General features: G+C 40.0%; 2 protein-coding genes across 3 annotated transcripts; one reads left to right on the forward strand and one right to left on the reverse strand.

Annotated features, from left to right (window-relative positions):
• The first annotated feature begins 314 nt into the window (after window positions 1-314).
• Window positions 315-11423, forward strand: LOC113659237 (syntaxin-18). 2 transcript variants are annotated; one of them, XM_027171910.2, is made up of 11 exons: window positions 315-574; window positions 5618-5685; window positions 6229-6344; window positions 6577-6651; window positions 9011-9077; window positions 9177-9262; window positions 9603-9685; window positions 9769-9827; window positions 10351-10420; window positions 10513-10593; window positions 10808-11423. In XM_027171910.2, the coding sequence occupies exons 1-11, from the start codon at window positions 407-409 to the stop codon at window positions 10901-10903; spliced, it is 969 nt and encodes a 322-aa protein (XP_027027711.2). In that variant the 5' UTR covers window positions 315-406; the 3' UTR covers window positions 10904-11423. The 2 variants fall into 2 exon arrangements, with proteins under 2 accessions (XP_027027711.2, XP_027027710.2); XM_027171909.2 differs by having other exon boundaries at window positions 318-574; window positions 6574-6651.
• A 5376-nt stretch (window positions 11424-16799) lies between these two features.
• Window positions 16800-21152, reverse strand: LOC113659258 (cytokine-like protein 1). The gene is made up of 4 exons (XM_027171934.2): window positions 20833-21152; window positions 20666-20710; window positions 19191-19337; window positions 16800-17594 (listed from the first exon to the last, which is right to left on the reverse strand). The coding sequence occupies exons 1-4, from the start codon at window positions 20995-20997 to the stop codon at window positions 17493-17495; spliced, it is 459 nt and encodes a 152-aa protein (XP_027027735.2). The 5' UTR covers window positions 20998-21152; the 3' UTR covers window positions 16800-17492.
• Between the last annotated feature and the right edge of the window lie 826 nt (window positions 21153-21978).

The raw sequence follows: 21978 nt of genomic DNA on the forward strand, positions 1-21978 counted from the left end.
ACATCACTAAAGAACCTTCAAATATAATTTATATAATTTTGGAAATTTTGAAAAGTATGGACTTCTGGACAATCAAAATACCAGCTAACAAAGTTTCAGTTTGAGTTTTGTTTAGTTTGATCTGATTTTAAGAGGATTAAGCAGTGTATGTTAGAGACGGAATTGACTCGCGACCTCTTGTGGCCGCTCGTTGACAGTGCATTTAATAAAAAAATAACGTCATGTATTTGTGTTGTTACAATTGCCGCTATATTCTGTCATGATTTAATAATTATGTGTTACATCCTATTTTTTGCTTGTTTTCTAGATTATACATCTTGCCTCAGCTCGGATTATTACATGTGCTAGGCGCAGTAGTATGACGTAAGTGCAGCGACGTGCCGGCGCTGGTGACGTGTCTGTGTTGATGTGTGATGCCGTAATGGCGGTGGATATCACTTTGCTGTTCAAGGCGAGCGTGAAAACAGTGAAGACGCGCAACAAGGCGATCGGCGTCGGACCGGAGAGTCCAAAGGATGAGCTCTTGCGGAGAAACAGACCGAAAAACAGCTTCTCCAGCAAAGCCAAAGAAGTGGTGAGGAGCTTGTTGTGCTAAATGCTAAGTAGCTTAGCCTCGCTGTATGAAGGTAGAACTACAGTGTGAATGGATGACAGCAGTGTTTATTTTGTTTGTGCTTCTTATTCGTGTTATTTGTGTTTTCGCGCCCCGAATTACACGTGAAGCACAAGCTAAATGTGACTTAGAATAAACAGAAGTGATTTAAGGTGTTTTTCGAGTTTTTTAAGCGCGCGCACATATACTCAGTATCTAGTTTTTTGTAGTGAGTATACTGTGACCCCCCCCCCCCAGCCGCATACACACCCATCCTAGAGCGACACCCCATAGGCACCACCACACTCACTAATGCATAAAATATGCATCTACATGTAATTGAGAGCATTATTAAAGACTGCTTATGTGTTATCAACATTCCAATTTATTATAAGCAACAAAAGAAAGTCAGCTGATAAAACCTGTGCTCCAGGTCCCATATTCATAGTTCACCCAAAAATGAAAATTGTGTTATTTCCTCAACAATTTGTTGAAAAACTGTATGATTTTCTTTCTTCTGTTAAACACAAAAGATGATATTTTGAAAAATACCACAATTTTCATTTTTGGGTGAACTTTATACCTTTTAAGAGCTACATTTAGCCTGAAATGTTATATGAATATGGGACCTGGAGCACAGGTTTTATCAGCTGTCAATTTTCAATGTACATTTAAGAGTGAACAATAAACATTTGTTCAGTTTTATCACCAACACTTTCATTGCAGAATATTATGAACTGAATGAACTGGTAGTTTACAAAGCTTTCCAAATACATTTGTACTCGGGCTGTGGGTGAAATGTCACCCGAAGCTGCTGTAGCTTTAGGTGCAGGCTTCCGAAAACACACTCAGAGTGTTAGGGTTAGGGCTAACCCAGCCACGGAAGCCTCAATGGTCCAAAAATGTTAGTGATTCGCAATCGCAACCACAGTCTGTGTTCGGAACACAGAGCGGAATGAATTTATGAATGAAAGTTCTGTCACAAAATGATATTGTTACGTATCCTCACGCTTTTTAAGTGGGTATACGGAAATCCTTGGCCTTTCCTAGTGGGTATATGGAAATCCATGGCCTTTCCTAGTGGGTATATGGCGTATACCTGTGTATCACGTAGACTACACCACTGCTCATACTTACACACACACTCATACTTAAGCCCTATTCGGACGGGATTAGTTGGACGTGGGGGTAAAGTAATTATTACCAGAGCTTCTCAGTGATTTTAGTCCCGTCCGAATGTGCCATTTCGGTAATCATTATGGACAATAGCACTATTTGGACGGGATAAGTTTTACGTGGGGACGTGGAGTAATGCAGTTTTAGAAGGTAAAAGTCGCCGTAATGATTACCGAGATGGCACATTCGGGCGGGACTAAAATCACAGAGAAGCTCTGGTAATAATTACTTAATTAATAATTACCCCCACGTAAAACTAATTCCATCCGAATAGTGCTAATGTCAGTAAAGATTACAGCGACTTTTACCTTCTGTAAGAAGGTCCGGGAAAATGACCTCCGGTAATACTAATCCCGTCCGAAAAGACCCGCTGTAAATATGTACGGTAAAATTCCATCATTTCCTGTTTAAAAGTAGTTTTTGGAGCGTTGCAAGCATGGAGGCGCTTGAAACAGGAAGCAACGTCATACGCACATGACGACAAGGAGGTTACTGTGCGAACTGGCCAATATTACAGACGTCCTGAGGTAAAATTGCATTACTCCACGTCCCCACGTAAAACTATTCCCGTTCCGAATAGAGGTTTACACACATACACCCATACACTCATATATGGACACACACTCATTTACACTTATACACACACTCGTACACATTCATACACACACATAATATAGATATAATGTTCCCTTTATCGCCTTCTTTTCTTGTTTCTTCTGTGTTTAAAGAACAGATTACTAAATTCCAGAGAGGGAGGTGAAGACAGGAGAAAGGGAGAGTCAGTGGGAGAAGTGGTCATGAATCTTGTTCTGTGTGTGCGCACGCGTGCAAGAGTGTGTGTGTGTGTGTGCGTGCGCACAAGAGTGTGTGTGTGTGTGTGTGTGTGTGTAAAAAAAAAAAAAAAAAAAGACAGACAGAGAAACACAGAGATTCTGTAGTAAATAAGATACACTAAATTGAATTGAGAAAAAGAACAGTGAAGCTGTTTGTGTGTGTGCGTGTGTGTGTAAAAAAAAAAAACCTTCTGTCTGTCAAGCAAAACTGATTCACCACATTTGTTTTTCATGTAAAGATAAAATCGTTTGTGTGAGAGAGAGAGAGAGAGAGAGAGAGAGACCGAGACCGAAAGGTAGAGAGGTAAAGTGGGGGTCCCTGATGATGAGATTAAACGCAGCCAGGCAGACTGTCTCCTTCAGCCCCCCAACACACACACACACACACACACACAGTCTGTTTAGTATTACTTTGCTCTTTAGAGACTTAAATTACTGGTGCAATTGATCCCTGTGACCTCACGCTGAGCTGTGGGAATCAGACACACACACACACACACACACACACACACACACACACACACACACACACAGAGGACAAGACGCCCACGAGTCTGAGCTGCTGCTTTACTGTGTCTGTGGGTGGGGGCATGTTTTTATCAACCAAATGTCTCCAAAAGAATAGGAATATCTGGCAGTTTTGACCTCACAGAGACATTAGGTTGATTCCCATGAGGGGAAAAAAGCTAAAAGCCAAAAAAAGTTCACATGGGTTAATGTTAGGGTTAGTTTTTTTGTGTAGGCTGGAATTCATCGGTTGTATTAATAACTATGATGTTAAGACAACTTCTCCGTCACTGTCCCCGTGTTCCACTCAGAAGGAGGAAGGAGTTCGGCGTGTCATATTTTGAACAGATGTGAAGAAAAGTCTCTGGGATGCAATCCTGTAATTCTGTTCACTGAGACGGAGCTCTGTCACTCGGTTCAAAATCCTGCAATGACATCATAAGCCGTCCTGGAGAAAAAATGCACTTATTGTACAATGAACATATAATGTTATTATTTTCTTCTACTTGTGTGCAATTAACACTGATTGTTCTGACTGTGTAATTGTGTTATTGAAGCAGTTCCACCCTTTAGCTAGTAGACACTGTGTTTAGTTATTTAACACACAGCCACCATCAGAGTCTGTGTTTTTTTCAATCTGAGGTCTCTACCTCACCTTTTTCCTCCCTCATTCCCTCATTGCTGCCTTTTTTCACTTGGTCTCTGTTTCTCTGGTTTTAGTGGTGTAAAAAAAAAAAGATAAATCATGCCAGATCTTTTTTTTCTATCTTTAATGCGATATTGATTAACAGCATTCAAGTACAAGTAGAAACATGATCAGGGAAGTAGCAAGAGACCTCGGGGGACTTTAGATGGACTGCAGGAATAAACCTGCAGGTCCGACTGAGCTCTTCTGAGTATTCTTCACCTGTCTATTTATGGGGTAAGCTGGCTAAGGGGGAAAACAACAACTCCAGGTTTGCCTAAATGAATTCACACCATGTGGCACAACTTGGTATTGTCTGATTGTCTCACCAGCTTTTCCCCCATTGATCTCCATAACCACAGTGAACCATGGTGGTGGGAGCATCCTGCTCTGGTGCTGTTTCTCTTCAGCTGGGACAGAATGTCTGGTCCAAATAAAGGAATGAATTGCTCTAAATGCCAGTCTGTTTTAGCTCCAAACCTTCCCGGAATCCAAGTCAACACAGGATCCAAATCAGCAAATCCCCTTACAATTTGAAAAGAAAAACAAAACAAAAACAAAGAGTGCTGTAGTACAAGCAAAAGCTGTTTAACAAAGTGTTAATTAAGGGGTGTACATATTTATGCACCCAGCTAATTCATTTAGTTAGGGGACCCCCCCCCCCCAACCTTAAAATTCTTACTTCTAAAGTATTAAATGCTGAATTGAATTGATTTTATCATCTAAAACAAACAACAAAAAATGTATTTTTGGTAACATTTTGTATCCAATTAGATTTTTGCCTTTCAAGCAAACAGACCATCCCGAATATAGAATTCAGCAGCATTGTGGAAAACACTAACTGTATTCAGCGATAATTTGTCCATTTGTTAAACCACATCATTGATCATTGAATCATTGGCAACAATGGTAGAGTTTATTTAATTATTTTAAAAAAATGTAACGCACATCGATACAGGACAGTCGCATGGGCTTCATTTAAATTACTGTTTTGTTTTATTGTGTTTTTTTGTCTCTATTGTGTGTTTTAATCTGTAAAAACAGTTCAGTTTGAGGTATGGATGTCTTTTCTCCTGTTGGGGAAGGTTATGGTGTAAGCATATAGCCTAAAGCTTTAAGAATGCTGACATAGGGTGAGACACACACACACACACACACACACACACACACACACACACACAGTTTCAGTGTTAGTGTGTAATTGGAGTCGTTGAGGTGGTGCAGTAATTCAATAAACGGTGTGATTACGGCTGTTAAACACTGACACACTGAGCTCTGTAAATAATCCTGCTGTCAGCTGTCAAACTGGGTCTCTCTGAACATAGCTCTGTGTGCGTGCGTGTGTGTGTGTGTGTGTGTGCGTGCGTGTGTGTGTGCGTGCGTGTGTGTGTGCGTGCGTGTGTGTGTGCGTGCGTGCGTGTGTGTGTGTGTGCGTGTGTGTGTTTGTGCGTACACGATCCGTTCTGTAATCTTCCTCACAATTTCTTCTTTTTATAAACCTATGTCAGGCTCTTACTTTCCCCTTGTTTGTTTTTCTAGCACACTTAATTGAAATGAATTGAAATAATTTCCTGAAATATTGCAGTAGAAGTATGAATAACAGCTTACAGTTTGACTAGACCATGACGTTCAGTATGAGAGTTTAACCGGGACGGCATGCAGAATGTCTGTCTGCAGAAAAAACCTCTGCGTTTAATTCATTCAAATTCATTTCATCCTTATTAAATCTAGGGAGGGAATGAACAGATAAAATGAACAGTTTTACAGTTAATACACCAGTTTGTTTCTGTGTGACACTTATTGATTTCATTGATCTGTCTTTAGATCTCCAACATCACCAAGCTAAAGGATTTCCTGCTACAGCACAGGAAGGACTATGTGAATGCCGGCAGGTGAGCCTGAGATTCGATCTGCAGGTGTGAACTTCCTGTAACTCACTCGTTATTCCTTAAGAGAACATCTACAGAAAAATACACAGCAGTGGCCGTCATACACGAGTATAGCTATCTAAAACACAGCACGGGTGAACAAATGCCAGCCCTGTCTCCCACTAACCCCCTTGCACCCCCTTTTAATTGTATTATTCAAGCAGTTATGATCCCAAGCGATTAGGTGCCCTATTAAGTTATTTAACACACAAGCACTTTGAATCTGCTGTGTATTTTTGTGTATTTTAAAGTCCTTGAAAGGCTCCTCATAACACACACACCCCCTCCCCCAAATGAACTTGGATCAAAGAGGAATGGCAGAAGGAAATTAAAATGAAAAATACATTTAGGAAAAAAAAGCCTCCGAATGGGTCACAGCCGCTGAAGTGAGACAGAAGTGTTAAATTGAACTGAGGTTAAAAGCTGTGTGTCAACATGGTCTGTCATTTTAACCCAATTTAGTATGAAACGGTTTACATTATTGTGTGTGTGTGTGTGTGTGAGAAGTTTACTCTCCTCAGATGTGACTCATATGACAGACTGTGAGAGAGACCAGATTGATCAGGACGCTCAGATCTTCATGAGAACGTGTTCGGATGCCATCAAACAGTTGAGAACGGAAGGTAAACACACACACACGCGCGCACACACACACACACACTCACACACACACACACACACTAGTGCGCCAATAAAGAAAGGAGCTTGTTGCATTTTAACTTACATTTCTTTCTCATTTTAAGTCATGAATATTTATTTTATATTGAAAAGATTGTGTGTGTGTGTGTGTGTGTGTGTGTGTGTGTGTGTGTGTGTGTGTGTGTGTGTGTGTGTGTGCACGTGTGTGTGTAGCAGAGAAGACGGTGATTTCTGCTCAGATGAAGGAGCATCATGGGGCTGTGCTGGACTTGATAGAAGTCTACCTTAAAGGTACTAAAACAAACACAGCCCAGATATTTTTCTTCTTTGCTTTAGTTTATTACTGACACCTACTGCATACCTTATTGTTTTGGCTTCCCCATCATCCGCTTGGAGCTTTTCATGGAACTGTTTCAGAACACATTCCAATAACCTGTTAAGTTTGATATTATATTTTATTTTGTCATTCTACCAGAATGTGCTCCTCTGTTTCTGGCACAAAATGCCTCTCAGACCCAATCCCAGGCCTGTCCATAATTGCCAGAGTTGAACTTAAACCTGTCTGACCCAATATCAGTCTAAGCACTTGCAAGATTTGTTTGTTTAAAAAAGGTCTTGAGTCAGGAGAAACACTCACATTCATGCTGACACCTTCACTCCTTCCCAGGTTCCAGAGCGTGCTGGTGAACCCTTATCCCACATTAGTGAGCCAAACTTCCACCCAGGTTCATTAATTCTCACTTGGTTCATCTAGGGTGCCATGAGTGGTTTTTCTGCTGGAGTATTCCTTCTTCACATCTCTCATATCTCTTTAATAGTGGTGGGGCATTAGTTGTAACATCTTTGCCCATCTTCTTCCCATTTTATCATTACAGGATTCTCTGTATCCTGTAATGATCCTATTCTATTAGTCATTGTTTATGGCATGCTGTATGTGCTCTCTGGGGGCAGAATTGCTGCAGGTCGATAGGTACAGTACATTTCATGTTAGTCAACCTGTCAATTCTGTATAGTTTTGTTGGGTAATTGAGGGGTAGTAGCAGTGTCTGTATCAGACCTTGTTACTGAGCCAGTCTCTGAGTAGCGAGTCCTACTAATACCTAGAGGTATTTCCAGAGCACCAGTACTATGTGCCTGAAGATACTTTGCCATCTGTGGAGAGGATACAAAACATTACAAGTTAAGCCTGTTACTTTTCCCATTGGGATTTTGTTTGGGGAGCTCTTTGTGTTTTACCATCTTTGTGATAATTCAGGTGGTTATATGCATCTTTCTCTGCTCTAGAGTCTGGCCCAACACTCCCCAATATGTTGCAGCTATGACGGTGTCCTTTGCCATGATATATTCTGATCAGCTGCTTTTTCAGAGATCAGTCCCCTAATTCAGCCTTCGACATTTGTTTGTTTGTTCTCGAGGCCAAGAAGCTTTCATCCTCCTGGGATTTTACCTTCCTGACATGTGTCTTGTGTTGAAACCAGGATCCTGTTCATGTGAGATTCAAGCTCGCGACAGAGTATCCTGCTATCAGATCCTGTTGTTGATCCTTAAGTGTAAAGTATTACTAACCCTGATGGTGTTTCTTTGCGCACCTTTATGTCTTCAGGCTTCTGTGGATTTGTTGTTCCCAAAGGCTTCTTGTCCTCTGATGCCCAAAGTGGGATTTCTGGCACTCTTGAAGAACAATCTATGAGAAGAAGTCTTCTTGTGTTAGTCAAGTTATTGCCAAGTATCAGTGAAATTACTGATTGTGAACAATATGTAAGGAGGCTCTTTCCTTGTCATGTGGGCCTTGTGACCTAATATAATCTATCCAGCATGCATAGTTACATAAAGTATTCTCAGTGAGTTTATATTGGTTAGGCGACCCCCCCCCCTTCTCTAAAGATCATCCGTAGGCTATGAAAGCCATGTGTTTACTAGTGATCAAAGCGTACTTGGATTCTGAGATCATGGACTTTGTCCTATCTCTTTACATGATGCATCCTCCAGGGGTCTCCAAAACATAGTCATGAGATTGTTTAACGTTATCAGTGACAGTATCTCTAAGACTACACATGAATTAAGACAAGCAGTAATTGAAAAGTGTAAATAACAGTATCAGATGTTGGGGAGAATCAGTTTGTTTAGTGGGTTTTACGACTGTGTTGATTTTTTCTATGTGTTATCTATGTCTAGTTGTAGCAAACCTTTCCTTCTTCTACTGCAATTTCTTTTCAGCCCAGGGAAGTTTGTGGTTAATAATAATTGTACACGAAACTTTCTGTACAGAAATCAGATGGATAAACAAAGCTAATATACTAAAAACAAGACAAAACGAAGAAAGAAACGAGATAGTCGATAGCTCCAGTGAGAAACGATAGCAAGTACATTCACAGAAACTTCATCTTTCTTTTCTTCGTCAGGTTTACTATCCATAATTCATTAATCAAAAAAGACACCATCTGATTATATGCTATATATATTTCCTTCAAAACGGCGAGCAGCCTCACTGACTCATTTCACAAATGCACTACAGAATGATTATTGTCTGGACGATATGTCACTTTTGTAATATATGCTAATAGATTTATTTTTATTTTTTTAACAGTTTGTGTAACTTGTAACTTGTGCCATTCATATTACACAAGTGTGGGTTTATGCGTTTTTGCAGGCGTGTGTAAGCTGTACTCGGAGCAAAGAGCGATCCGTGTGAAGAGAGTGGTGGATAAGAAGAGGCTGTGAGTCATACATCACACTCATGGCACTTGTGCTTTATTGTGTATACCGTATGGCGACGAGACAGTTCTGACCTTTTTTCTGCTTGCTTGTGTGTTCAGGTCTCGGCTGGAACCGGAACATAAAATAAAAATGGGAAAACCTCAAAGCGAAGATACAGAGAAAACCGTGTCGGAGGAAAGCAGTGGTAAGGCGCAAACAAACCTGGCCCAGAAGACATGGCCCTGGAGATTCCTTCCTTAAACATTCAAAAATCATTTCCTTTGAGAGAACTCCAGCATGTGAATGATTTGTCTTTTCTTTCTTGAACAACACTATGTTAAAAAAAAAAAATCATTTTTTATTATTAACCTCAGGATATATTGAGCTTTCCTGTGAATTAGCTGTTAATAAAGAAATGATACGGTTTTAGAATAAAGACCTTCTGACCAATCGGAATGGAGCATTTAAAAAAGTACTGTGGTGTAAATACAGATAAAAAAAAGCATTAAATTGTTGAATGTGTGTCTGTGTATTGATGGTTGTAGAGAAGCCAACGTGTGATATTGGTGTTGACCTGTGGGAGGACAGCAAAGTGGAGGACGATCTCTCTCCTGAGGAAATTCAGATGGTATATGAAAGCGCACACACACACACACACACACACACACAGTTTGTTGCATTGTGTTTGTTGATGTGTGTGTCTATGTCCAGTTTGAGCAGGAGAATCAAAGGCTGGTGAGTGAGATGAATAGCCTGGTGGATGAAGTAAGGTAAGTAGTATGTAGGATCTGGCTTGATGACAGAAGTAGGATCTGCATGAAGGACACAAGACAGCAGGAGTAGGATTTGGGTAGACAGTACAGCTCAGGATGGAGAGAATAGGATCTGGAGTGAAGGAATAGGATCAGAAGTGGGAATAATATCACAGAATGACAGAAGGCTCAGGATGTCCATATTAAAGGCACAGGATGGCAAGAATTGAGGGTTTAGGATGGAAATAATAGGATCTGCATGAAAAATGCAAGACACAAGGAGTAAGATCTGGAAAGAGCTGAACAGGGGCAGCAGCTTGTGGGCCTCAGAACAGGAACAGAGGCTAATATTGCTTGGGTTAGCTTTAGCATGGTGGATACTTTAGTCAGGAGCTTTTTCCCAGATGAATCTACCACAGATTCCTGTTTTGTTCACTAAGACGTATCTAGCCTGTGATGAACAGTCTCTGTACTGATCTTAATTGTTTACAAATGTCTGTGGAGGCTTCAGTAAAGAAAGAGTTAATATTTGTGTTTACAGGCAGATTGAAGGGAAGGTGGTGGAAATCTCTCGGCTACAGGAGATTTTTTCTGAGAAAGTTCTGCAACAGGTGTGTTTGTGTGTGTGTGTGTGAGTGAGTGTGTGTGTGTGCGCATTAGCTGTACAGTATTAGAATTAATATGTCTCCTGTCTGTGATGTAGGAGACCGAAATCGATAATATACATCAGCTGGTTGTTGGAGCAACAGAAAATGTTAAAGAAGGGAATGAAGACATTCGAGAGGTGAGAAACACACATTACAGCATATAGACACAAATCAGTTTCATTAACAGTGGTTATACTTGGTACATCAGATGTGTTCTCACTTCACACATCCCCTAAACTCATGATACAATTTATTAAAATGTCATTAACATAAACCCTGATTGCACATGACACACGTTACATATTCTGAAGTATTACACATTACAGTGACATTTGCATCTTTATCCTTCAGGCGATTAAGAACAATGCAGGTTTCCGTGTCTGGATCCTCTTCTTCCTGGTGATGTGCTCCTTCTCTCTGCTCTTCCTGGACTGGTATGACAGCTAAATTCTGAGAATACATCCACTAACATCCAACCGGACATGATGCCAGATGGGACTGATGATGCTAAGATGCTTAAGCTGAATCCACGTGTTTTTTTCCAATTGCTAACACACAATTTTTCAAACTTTTTTTTTAATAAATTTTATCAAAATAACACAATTCACAAAACCACACACCCAAACTGCAAGATACCTTGTATCCTGCAAAATGAAGCACTGCAACTGAAACTACACAGTATTATCAAAATCAAACTTTTGCATGAAATGGCACACACTTCATTCATATTACCAGATTTTTGCCTAACCAACTACACACTGTTGGGCATAACGCGAAGCACCCCATATGTAGTATGCTTTGCCATAATACTAAAATATGTATCAGATTGTTCACATGCACAGAAATATTTGCAGATACACACACATGCTGTTGCAACATTTTAATTTTTTTTTCCACTACAGTAAACAAGTCAGTGCAACATATGCACAGCAGATATATTTACATGGGACTGAGCAAAAATACTTACGTAAAACAGTAAAACAGCAGACACCCTTATCCAGAGTGACTTTCAACTGAGGGTTACAAGCCTTGCTCAGGGGCCCAGCAGTGGTAGCTTGGTGGACTTGGGGTTCGAACCCATGACCTTCCGATCAGTAGCCCAACACCTTAACCACTGAGCTACCACATCCTTCCCACATCCTTGCTGATTGTTGAACCAGCAGCTCTCCATCATCCAGCACGTGACTCACTGGATCGCCCCATTTAATAATGCCGTTCATCATGTAGCTCGCGTAATGCTACTGGTTCGTACCAAACGCCTGGAACAAACGGACAAAATCGATGTGTTTGAACACAGAACGAGAAGAGAAAGAACAGAATCAGAATCAGCTTTATTGCCAGGCATGTTTTCACATGCGAGGAATTTGTTTTAGTGACAGTGTAACACAATGGCATATGCAGTGAAGACAAAATTGTATGTGCAGTTTAAATATACATATCTAATATAGGCAATAAATTGTATGTACAAGTGTGAGAAATGTGCAATTGAAGTATACAATATATACAATTTGTATGTACACGTGCAATTTTGAAATGTGCAATTGAAGTAAACAGTATAGACAATATGTATGTATGTACACGTGTGCAAGTGTGAAATGTGCAATTAGGTGTTATCCATAGAACCAGGAGTCGTAATGCTGCATCTTACTCACAGGTTTGATGTCGTTGTTAAGCGATCCCACAAAATCGTCTCTGCATACCCTCAGCTTCTCAGCTTTCTCCAGGTCTACTTCCACTGTAGAGTTGCCACCCGTCCCGTGAAATACGGAATCGTCCCGTATTTATAGGCAAAATGACGCGTCCTGTATCAAATCAATACGGGACGCGATTTGTCCCGTATTTTACATAGGTCCACATTATACAGCATCCCATGCAAATCACCCCACCCGCATTGTGTGGAGACGCGTCCTATTCTGCCCCTGATTGAGTAATACTCGTTGCCATCGTTGGTTTGATTGATTTGTTGTAGGGTTACGGGCCGTGAATCACGGCCAATCAGAGTCAGAGGAGGGCGGGACGCCGCCTCTGTGAGTGAGTGAGGTCTTGATCACTTTTAACTTTGAGCAGTCCTGTTCAGAGTTTTACTGTAACTGTTTGAAAGACAAACAGCTTCTCAGTGCTGCACGGAGTGACAAGAAGTAAGAAAGTAGGCCTGACATGCTCCAGTACTGCACACTACTACTTCTGGTCCGCTGATATTCACTGACACTGATATACATCCACTGATGTTATTATGTTCATGATGTTCATGGAAGATCTTTTGCAAGTTTGCAAGTTATAATTACTAAGTTATGGATCTGTTAATTTAATAATAAGTTAATAAAATATGGTTCACCTCTCACAAGTTCCCCCAAAAGCTTATTTTTTGTGTTCTCAGTCACACTTTGTTGGCGTATATTTATTATTGTCATAGCTGTGTATTCAATATGACCACTTAAGTTGTGATAGTGAGAGACTGAGTGCATCTGTTCACACTGATTTCAATAGCAGATTTCTTATTATAATGTCCATTGGTATCAATCTTAATATTTTTATGAATTTTTATTAAGTTATGATATACCACCACTGGCACGCCATCGGGACTGATGTGGTCATCGTGGCCCCGAGGGGTGTGGCCCCCGCTGCGGCAGGCGTCCCTTATTTTTCTGTATTGAAGGTGGCAACTCTAACACACACACACACACACACACACACACACACACACACACACAAACACAGAACATGCGTGAAGACAAATGGCTAATAACTCGTTCTGACTTTCTCAAAGAATTTGGTGTGTTATTTTTTTAATTAATTTCAGAATTGTATTAATTCGGTTTGGGTCTGGGTCTTTTCCAGTGGAGCTCTGTAAGATTTGATTGATACTGTCATCACGTCAAACAATAATATATCTAATTCTTGATTTTTCCAAAGTGCCATTTGTGAATAATATTAGAATGAGTTAATCGGGTTAAATTGTGTCTTACTGCAAAACCACACTGCAGGGAAGAATCATCAGTCATCAGTATCAGTATCAGTAATATCATAAAGTCTGCTGATGTCAGCTCACCTGAGCCTCCAAAAAAATTGTCAGAATTTATTAATTTTCATTTCAAACTTCTTGTTATATAAGATTCATTTTAAAGATTGGTCAGAAATGTAGTGGTTATTTTGGGTGGTTAATTTCTATAGTTATAACAGGTAGAGACAATATGTATAGGCTATTAACGGGTAATAGTCTGATTTGCACGTATAGAGCTGTGTTACAGCAGGTATAACATTGTCAGAGACAGTTTCTGACGTTTCTTCAAGTACACAGCTATTTGGGCCCAGATTCTAGTGTTCATTAAAAAAAAAAAAACATGCGAGTGTGTGTTGAGCTACAAGTGAACTACATTACTTACAATACATTTATGGACTTCCTGGGGAAACAGACTGGACCAAGCCGGACAACTCTGTTTGTAGAATTAAATGGCCCTACAGCCCCCTAGAGGGTGAACAGGAGTTCTGATGCGTCCTGATGTAAAGTCTTATGATATCCATTGAAGTACTTACTGGCTCCAAACAGAGAAATCTCTGGCGCCTATCCCAGGGAACTCGGGGCACAATTTGGGGTGCCAACCAATCACAAGACACATCACAGACAATTTACAGATAACAATTAGACTACAACGCAGTCTTTAGACTTCCAAGGATTCAATCCAACACTGCGCACACAGGGAGGAGGCGAGAATCGGACCCACAACCCTGACCACCACGTCCCTCAAACTCAAGACAGTATGTCAGAGTGAGACAGGGAGAAAGTGAGGTAGAGAGAGAGAGAGAGAGAGAGAGAGAGAGAGAGAGAGAGAGAGAGAGAGAGAGAGAGAGAGAGAGAGAGAGAGAGTAGTAGAGAAAGGCAGAGAAAGAAATAATCCAGACACAGGAAGGTAAGGATTGAGGGGCAGTTTTGGCCCTGGGGTAATGATCAGAAGGTCGGGGTACAAGCTCCAACACCCCAAGCTGCCACTGTTGGGCTCTTGAGTAAGGCTTTATTATGGGATATTATAATCACCTCTATTCTAACGTCATATCAAACTAGGATATGTGGAAAAAATAATTTAACTGTTCTATAAGAGACAAATAAAACGGCGCTTCTGCTTTCCCGATCACGCAAAAAACATTGTCATGTTGTAATTCCACCAATAGGGGGCAGCAGTGTATAACATAGGGAGAAACCACTAACTGTGCAGCGTGATTTTTAAGCCTAAATCCACATTCGGTACCTTACACCATTTAGTACATTTTACACCTTTGTAGAACTACTGAAAAACAAAAGCGTGGACTATTGATTTTTTTTTATATGTACCCATGTGTGAACTATATTAGTATGGGTTCATCAGACAAAAATACAGCTTGGGTCTTATTGCAAAACCTTTTCAGCCAATACAATGATGTCATGTGTGTCTTATGTAAATATAGTCTTCTGTTCACAGAAAATTTAAGAATTTTTGTGTCTGTATTTTTCTGACAGTCTGTAAAAACAACAAAAGCCATCCAGCACATCTGTTGTGGGTGTGTGGGATTCATGATCGATTAAATCACACAGCCAAAGAATACACCCAGTGTGTGTGTGTGTGTGTGTGTGTGTGTGTGTGTGTGTGTGTGTGTGTGTGTATTCATGACAGGAGAAATAATCATTCTTATACTTCTTCTTCTTTCGGCTTTTCCCTTCAGGGGTCGCCACAGCAAATCATCTCTCTCCACCTATCCCTATCTTCTGCATCCCCAACACTTGCACCCACTAGCTTTGTATCCTCATTAATTGCATCCATATACCTCCTCTTTGGCCTTCCTCTTTGCCTCCTGCCTGGCAGTTCCATGTTCAACATTCTCCTACCAATATAATCACTCTCCCTCCTCTAGACATGTCCAAACCATCTTAATCTGGCCTCCCTAACTTTATCCCCCAATCGTCCAACATGAGCTGTCCCTCTGATGTACTCGTTCCTAATCCTGTCCAATCTTGTCACTCCCAAAGAGAACCTCAGCATCTTCAGCTCAGCTACCTCTAGCTCTGACTCCTGTCTCTTCTTCAGTGACACTGTCTCTAAACCATACAGCATGGGCGGTCTCACCACTGTCCTGTACACCATCCCATTGATTCTCGCTGATATTTTCCTATCACACAGCACTCCTGACACCTTTCTCCACAAATTCCAAAGTGCCTGCACTCGCTTCTTTAACTCTTTCACACTCTCTCCATTACTCTGGACTGTTGACCCCAAGTACTTAAACTCCTGTACCTTCTTCACCTCTTCACCCTGTAACCTTACTGTTCCACTTCCCTCCCTTTCATTCACACACATGTACTCAGTCTTACTACGACTGACTTTCATTTCTATTCTCTCTAGCGCAAACCTCCACCTCTCCAGCTTTTCCTCCACCTGCTCCCTGCTCTCACTACAAATCCCAATGTCACCTGCAAACATCATCGTCCAAGGAGACTCCTGTCTGACCTCCTCTGGTCCATCACTATAACAAACAGGAAGGGGCTCAGAGCTGATCCCTGATGCAGTCCCACCTCCACTTTGAACTCCTCTGTCTGACCTACGGCACACCTCACCACTGTCCTTCTCCTCTCATACATGTCCTGCACCACTCTAACATACTTCTCTGCTACTCCTGACTTCCTCATACAGTACAACAGCTCTTCTCAGTGCACCCTGACATACGCTTTCTCCAAGTCTACAAACACACAGTGCAACTCCCTCTGACCATATACTTCTCCATCAAAATTCTCAGAGCAAAAATTGCAGCTGTTGTGCTCTTTCTGGGCATGAAGCCATACTGCTGCTCACAAATTTCCACTTCCTTCCTTAACCTAGCTTCCACTACTCTTTCCCACAGCTTCATTGTAATGCTCATCAACTTTATCCCCCTATAGTTGCTGCAACTCTGCACGTCACCCTTATTCTTAAAGATCGGCACTAACACACTCCTTCTCCATTCCTCAGGCATCGTTTTTAACTAGTTAAATAATCATTCTTATACATTTAATACAATTTGCATATGTATATTACATTATTTGAGTGGAGCTAATTTTTCCTAAGAGTCTGACCACAGTTTGCTCTCTGATACTGTTCGTGATCAATTCTTTGGTAGGATTTAAAAAAAGTTGCATTCTGCATGCCACCTAGTTTCAGATTAAACAAGAACTAGTTTTATAGTTACATAACATACTGTATGTTTTATCTTTATATCAAATAGAGTTACTGGTAAATGAGCATTAAACTGGTGAACCAATTAACTAGTATTGTATTAAACAGCTTAATTCACAAAATTGATGTATAGATAATTGTTACTGTAATTAAACAAAAACCCATGAAGAAATCAACCATGTTTATTTTTAACATTGTTAATGTGATTGTTTGCAAAAAGCTCAGTAATTTTACCAATCAGCATTATCATAAACAGTTCATTTCGTGGTCACTGGAACTATGAATAGATTCTAAATAACATATGGTAAGCATTACACAACACGGTTGTTATTGGAGAAACATACCATCAATAGCTAAAAGGTTAGCTTGTTCGTATAGTTATGCATATTCTTACTATAATATAGTTAGTTACACAGAAAGACTATGAGTGAAAGGCTGAACATTAAGTCTAATATCTAATGATATGGTGCATGACCATCTGTGGTAAACAAGGAGGGAAGAGTGAAGAGTTAAGCAATGAGCACTATATAGCCAAAGCTACAAGGGGGAAAAAAAGAATTCAGAGTGCTCATACACTCTCTCAGTGGACCATTACACAATCTACACATGAAAGTGTGTGTGTGTGTTACGATAAATAAGCCACGGTCAGCGGCTATTCAAACTGTTTCCTGTGGAAAATTTTCCTTTTGCTGCTGGAATTTAGTCTCTTTCTCCCTCACTCTCTCTCACTCTCTCTCTCACACACACACGCAAAAACTTGCTTTTGTTTGTGCGTGTGTGTAGGTGTGTGTGTGTGTATTTGTACATTTTCAGCTTTCTCAGTTTTCATCGTGTGTGTGTCTGTGTGTGTGTCTGTCTCATATTGTCTCCTCCAGTAGTTGCAGTGTGTCCTCCATGTATCGTGGTTGACTGATACCCGTATCCAGAGCCTCACAGTCGCTTGTCAGGAACACTAGGTCCTAAAACACAAACACACATTAAAAGTTACTGTATGTGGTGCTTTTATGGTATGAATGACATGGAACACATAATAAACAATATTTGTGACAGAGCACTTCACAGTTTATGTGTATATAAACTGTCATAAACTGTGAAGTGCTCTGTCACAAATATTGTACACACACACACACACACACACACACACACATACACACACACACACACACACACACACACATATATATCTCCAATATATCTTTCAGTGAAAATGAAATCTGTAATGAAAGACAGCTGAGCAGTGAGAACAGCCGACTATAAAACAGTTAAATTACTGTTTACATTAGAGTTACTCTTGTTGTAATAATATTGTGATAATGCAGTCCAAATGTGGTGGTAATAAGCCAGTAATATTGCGAAATATGAGAAATATAGTAATGATTTAGTGATACTATAATCATCATGTGAGGATAATCAGCAGTGGAAAATGATTAAGATTACCGCTTCTGTAGTATTCATTTACACTGATGATAATAAAAATAGTGCTCAAAAAAATCACTCAAGTAAGAGTGAATAACTGACAACTGATCCAAAAGTAAACAGAGAAAATACAAAATAGTACAAGAAGGTTCAGGTTCATTAGAAAGCTACCTAGCTCATGTTAAGTCATTAATGTTTCTAGCATTGTAGATCCATCAAATGTGGCTCTCACACATTATTCTGTGTGTTATGTACGAGCTGTAGCCACATTTTAGACTTATTTAACACATCAAGCGTTCACTAGCTAAGTAACATTTAAGTAAGGTTTTCATCCCGAAAATAATTATAACGATCGTAATAAACGAACATTTATTAAATATAAGGCTCTTACATTTTCATAGTCATGAAACAGTGATTAAAGATACACTAAATGTAGCAAAAGTTGAATATTAGCTGAGGTAAAAATTCTATGATTCATTTGAATGATTTATGTCTCCTTTCCTACCACTTCCCAAAGGTGATCTACTAGATTTAGATCCGGTAACTGAAGGCCACTAAAGAACACTGAACTTGTCATGGCCATGAATCCAGTTTAAGAAGACTTTGTCTATGTGACTTAGACCATTATCTTGCTGGAATCATTAGTTGATGATTAATTGTGACCATGAAGGGATGCATAAGGTTAGCAATAATACTCAAATACCCTGTGTGATTCAATTGATGATTCACTGGTATTAAGGGGCCGAAAGTGTGGCAATACAACATTTCCCACACCATTACCCCATCTCCGCCAGTATAGTCTGTTGAAGCAAAGCAGGTTGCTAGATTTTTCAAGTCTGCAAGTGGAACCTAACATGTTCTTCTGCTTGTGTAGCTCATCCACCTCAAAGTTCACAGTGTTGTGCATCTGAGAAATATTTCTGCTTACCACAGGTGTAAAGAATGATTATTTGAGTTAGTACATATATCCTTTCAGGCAGCTTGAACCAATCTGTCAATTTTCCTCTGAAGTCTCTTGTAGCAAGGATTCAACCCACAGAACTGTCCCTCACAATGTTGTCCCTCACTATTCTATGTAAGACTGTTGTGTTCTGTTGTAGATAATGTGTTGACAATGAGGCGTGATAAAAGTGCCCTACCCGATAGCAAGCACGGCTTATGATCTCATAAAGCGTGCGGATTTTGCGTTTCAACAAGACAATTCGAGGTCGCGTCCTGCAGTGCTCCGTTGGCAGATTCTCCAGCACATAAATGAAGTCTCGCAACTTAGATGTCACACAGGAATTCTGGGAAAAATATTCACATAAAGTATGTTATGTGATATCAAACCAGAAGGAATTCCTCAACACTTAAAGTCTTTGGGTTTATACAAGAACTGTTTGAGTTGTACACTGAGGACTTGTTTCTACAGTTCATATGAAACATATATAAGTCAGGTCCATTAGTGTTGGGACGTTAACAAATGTATTGTTATTTTACCAGAGAATATAGTATGTGGAGATCTTTTAGTGTTCATTTGAGGATATTTACATCCAAATCAGGTGAACTTTGTATTATGAATTAGGTTGTTATTGAAGTGGAAGGTTACATGTTTCTTACGCCTTAACTTTCTAAAATACTAAATCTTTTGGACTTGTATTTGGAGCTATCCATGGTCCCCACTTTGCTTAAGTAGAGCCCCTGTCCTAACTATTAAGAAGAAGCCTCATAGTATGATGCTGCCACCACTATGCTTCACTATGTCCAAAAATACTGTAACTTTTAGAAATGCCCCAAAAAATTCTACCTTGGTTATATCAGACCATAATGCAGTTTGCTACATCACTTGGGGTGAATTACATGGGCTTCTAGGTTGGATGTTATATTTCTCTCTAACCAGTTTAAACCATAGTCTAGACATGTGAAGAACACTAGAGATTGTTGCCACATCTATGGACTGATCATACATGGTGTTTAAGCTCTGTGTGGAAAATTGCTTTAACGTTCAAATAAAACCATAACCTTACAGGAACAGGATTAATTTGGGGTTAATAAGAATCACTTCAGACGAGAGGTTTACTAGAGATATTTTTAAACAAGAGTTAAAAACAAAAAGAGGGTACTGTATAGTGGGTTATATTATTAAACAGAATATTAAAAAATGATAAAAAATGAGACACACACGTACAAAGAGAGGGAAAAGATTCAAACCACAGAAAGAGGGAAACGCTTATGTTAACAAACAAGATGGCAAACACGATGTAGCAATGACATACAGGGTTTAGGATGTGTTTATACTAAGGGATAATGAGAACCAGGTTAGTCGTATCAGCAGGCCAGGCAACAATAGCTGTAAGGCCCGAGTAAGGGATTCCTGGAATTAGAGTTTCTTGAGCATTTCTGACCATTTTTGATGCAACATTTTTTTCAATATTTATTTAATTTGAAATTCAGATCATGGGCTTTGCATGGTTAGGAAGATTAGCTTGGTGGGTGTGGATTTTTTTTATGGTTTGTAGCAATAAAATGTGGGAAAGAGAGAGGAATCAAAAGGGAGGATCATTGTTAAATTATTATTACTGTAAATATTACAACGTGTTTAAAATGACGTAATGGGTGGGAATGAAATACTTACGTGAATATCCAGAAACATTTTAGGGAAAATCTCAGCGCAGTTTTTCTATAAAATGAAAAACAGATGGAGTGTGAGACGTGAACGCAGTGTGTGTGTGTGTGTGTGTGTGTGTGTGTGTGTGTGTGTGTGTGTGTGTGTGTGTGTGCGCGCGCGTGCGTGTTGCTCACCGTGCGCGGAGACCTGTGCGTCTTCTCCAAAACGTCCATTATCTCCTTACTGAGTTGGAGAGCGCGTGAGTAGCAGGTCGGTGGCGTGCATTTTCCGACCGGTACTGCACTCAAAAAGACGATTAAAAAGAAGATAAAAAAGCAGTAAGCGCGTGAAGAGCTCATTTTAAGTATGTTCTGTCGAAAGCAACTTCGCTCTGCAGGAAAGTGCGCAGCTTTGGTTTATAAGGGACCGTTATGACGTCATAAGACGGAGGCGCGTGTAGTTAAGACACTAAGCACTTCATTAACTCTTGGTGGTGAAGTGTGCACTTCTTTCCCCTTTGCTGTCTATGCGTTTATATAAATCTAATTTGTTTTATACTATTAAAGTTCAACATGTGCTGCATGGCAACCCTGATACCTGTGGCGCAACAAGATTGGACACAATCAACACAATTACACACTGTCACACCTACATTAATGACGTGTGCTTAATTATTTCCGTGTGTGTGTGTGTGTGTGTGTGTGTGTGTGTGTGTGTGTGTGTGTGTGTGTGTGTGTGTGTGTGTGTGTGTGTGTGTGTGTGTGTGTGTGTGTGTGTGTGTGTGTGTGTCGCCATCTAGCGCCACTTCAGCACGAACACATAGTATGTTTACAAAGGTTTGGCATTATTTAGTTAGTTAGTTGTATTTATTTGAGCTTCAGTTAACGTTCATATCAAACATCAGAATGGGGCAAAATGGTCATCTTTGTCATTTTCATCCTGGCTTGGTCTTACGTTGTTGCTTTCAGTACTTTACATACAACAGCTCATCTTCTATTTGTGGGATTTTCACATGCTACATTTTCCAATCTGTTCACCCAGATTAATTTGAAAAACATCCAGTTATGCTGCTGTAATGCCTTGTTCATAAGCGATGGTCAGTGTGGAACTGCCAGATTAGTCATAGCTTAGAGGACGTCTACTGTAACTTAAATAACTACTTATTATAACCACATTGAGCAGAAGAGCATCTTATAATAGATGTAATCGGCTACAACAGAAGAAGACTACGTCAGTATTTTTTGTTGTTGTTGTTGTTGTTTTTTTGCCAGCCAAGTACAGGAATCTAAGGTTAAAACATTTGGCTCACCAAAGACTAGATAGTTGAAGACTGAAAAAGG

This window comes from Tachysurus fulvidraco, chromosome 15 (genome assembly GCF_022655615.1).
Source record: "Tachysurus fulvidraco isolate hzauxx_2018 chromosome 15, HZAU_PFXX_2.0, whole genome shotgun sequence".
NCBI classification, from domain to species: Eukaryota; Metazoa; Chordata; class Actinopteri; order Siluriformes; family Bagridae; genus Tachysurus; species Tachysurus fulvidraco.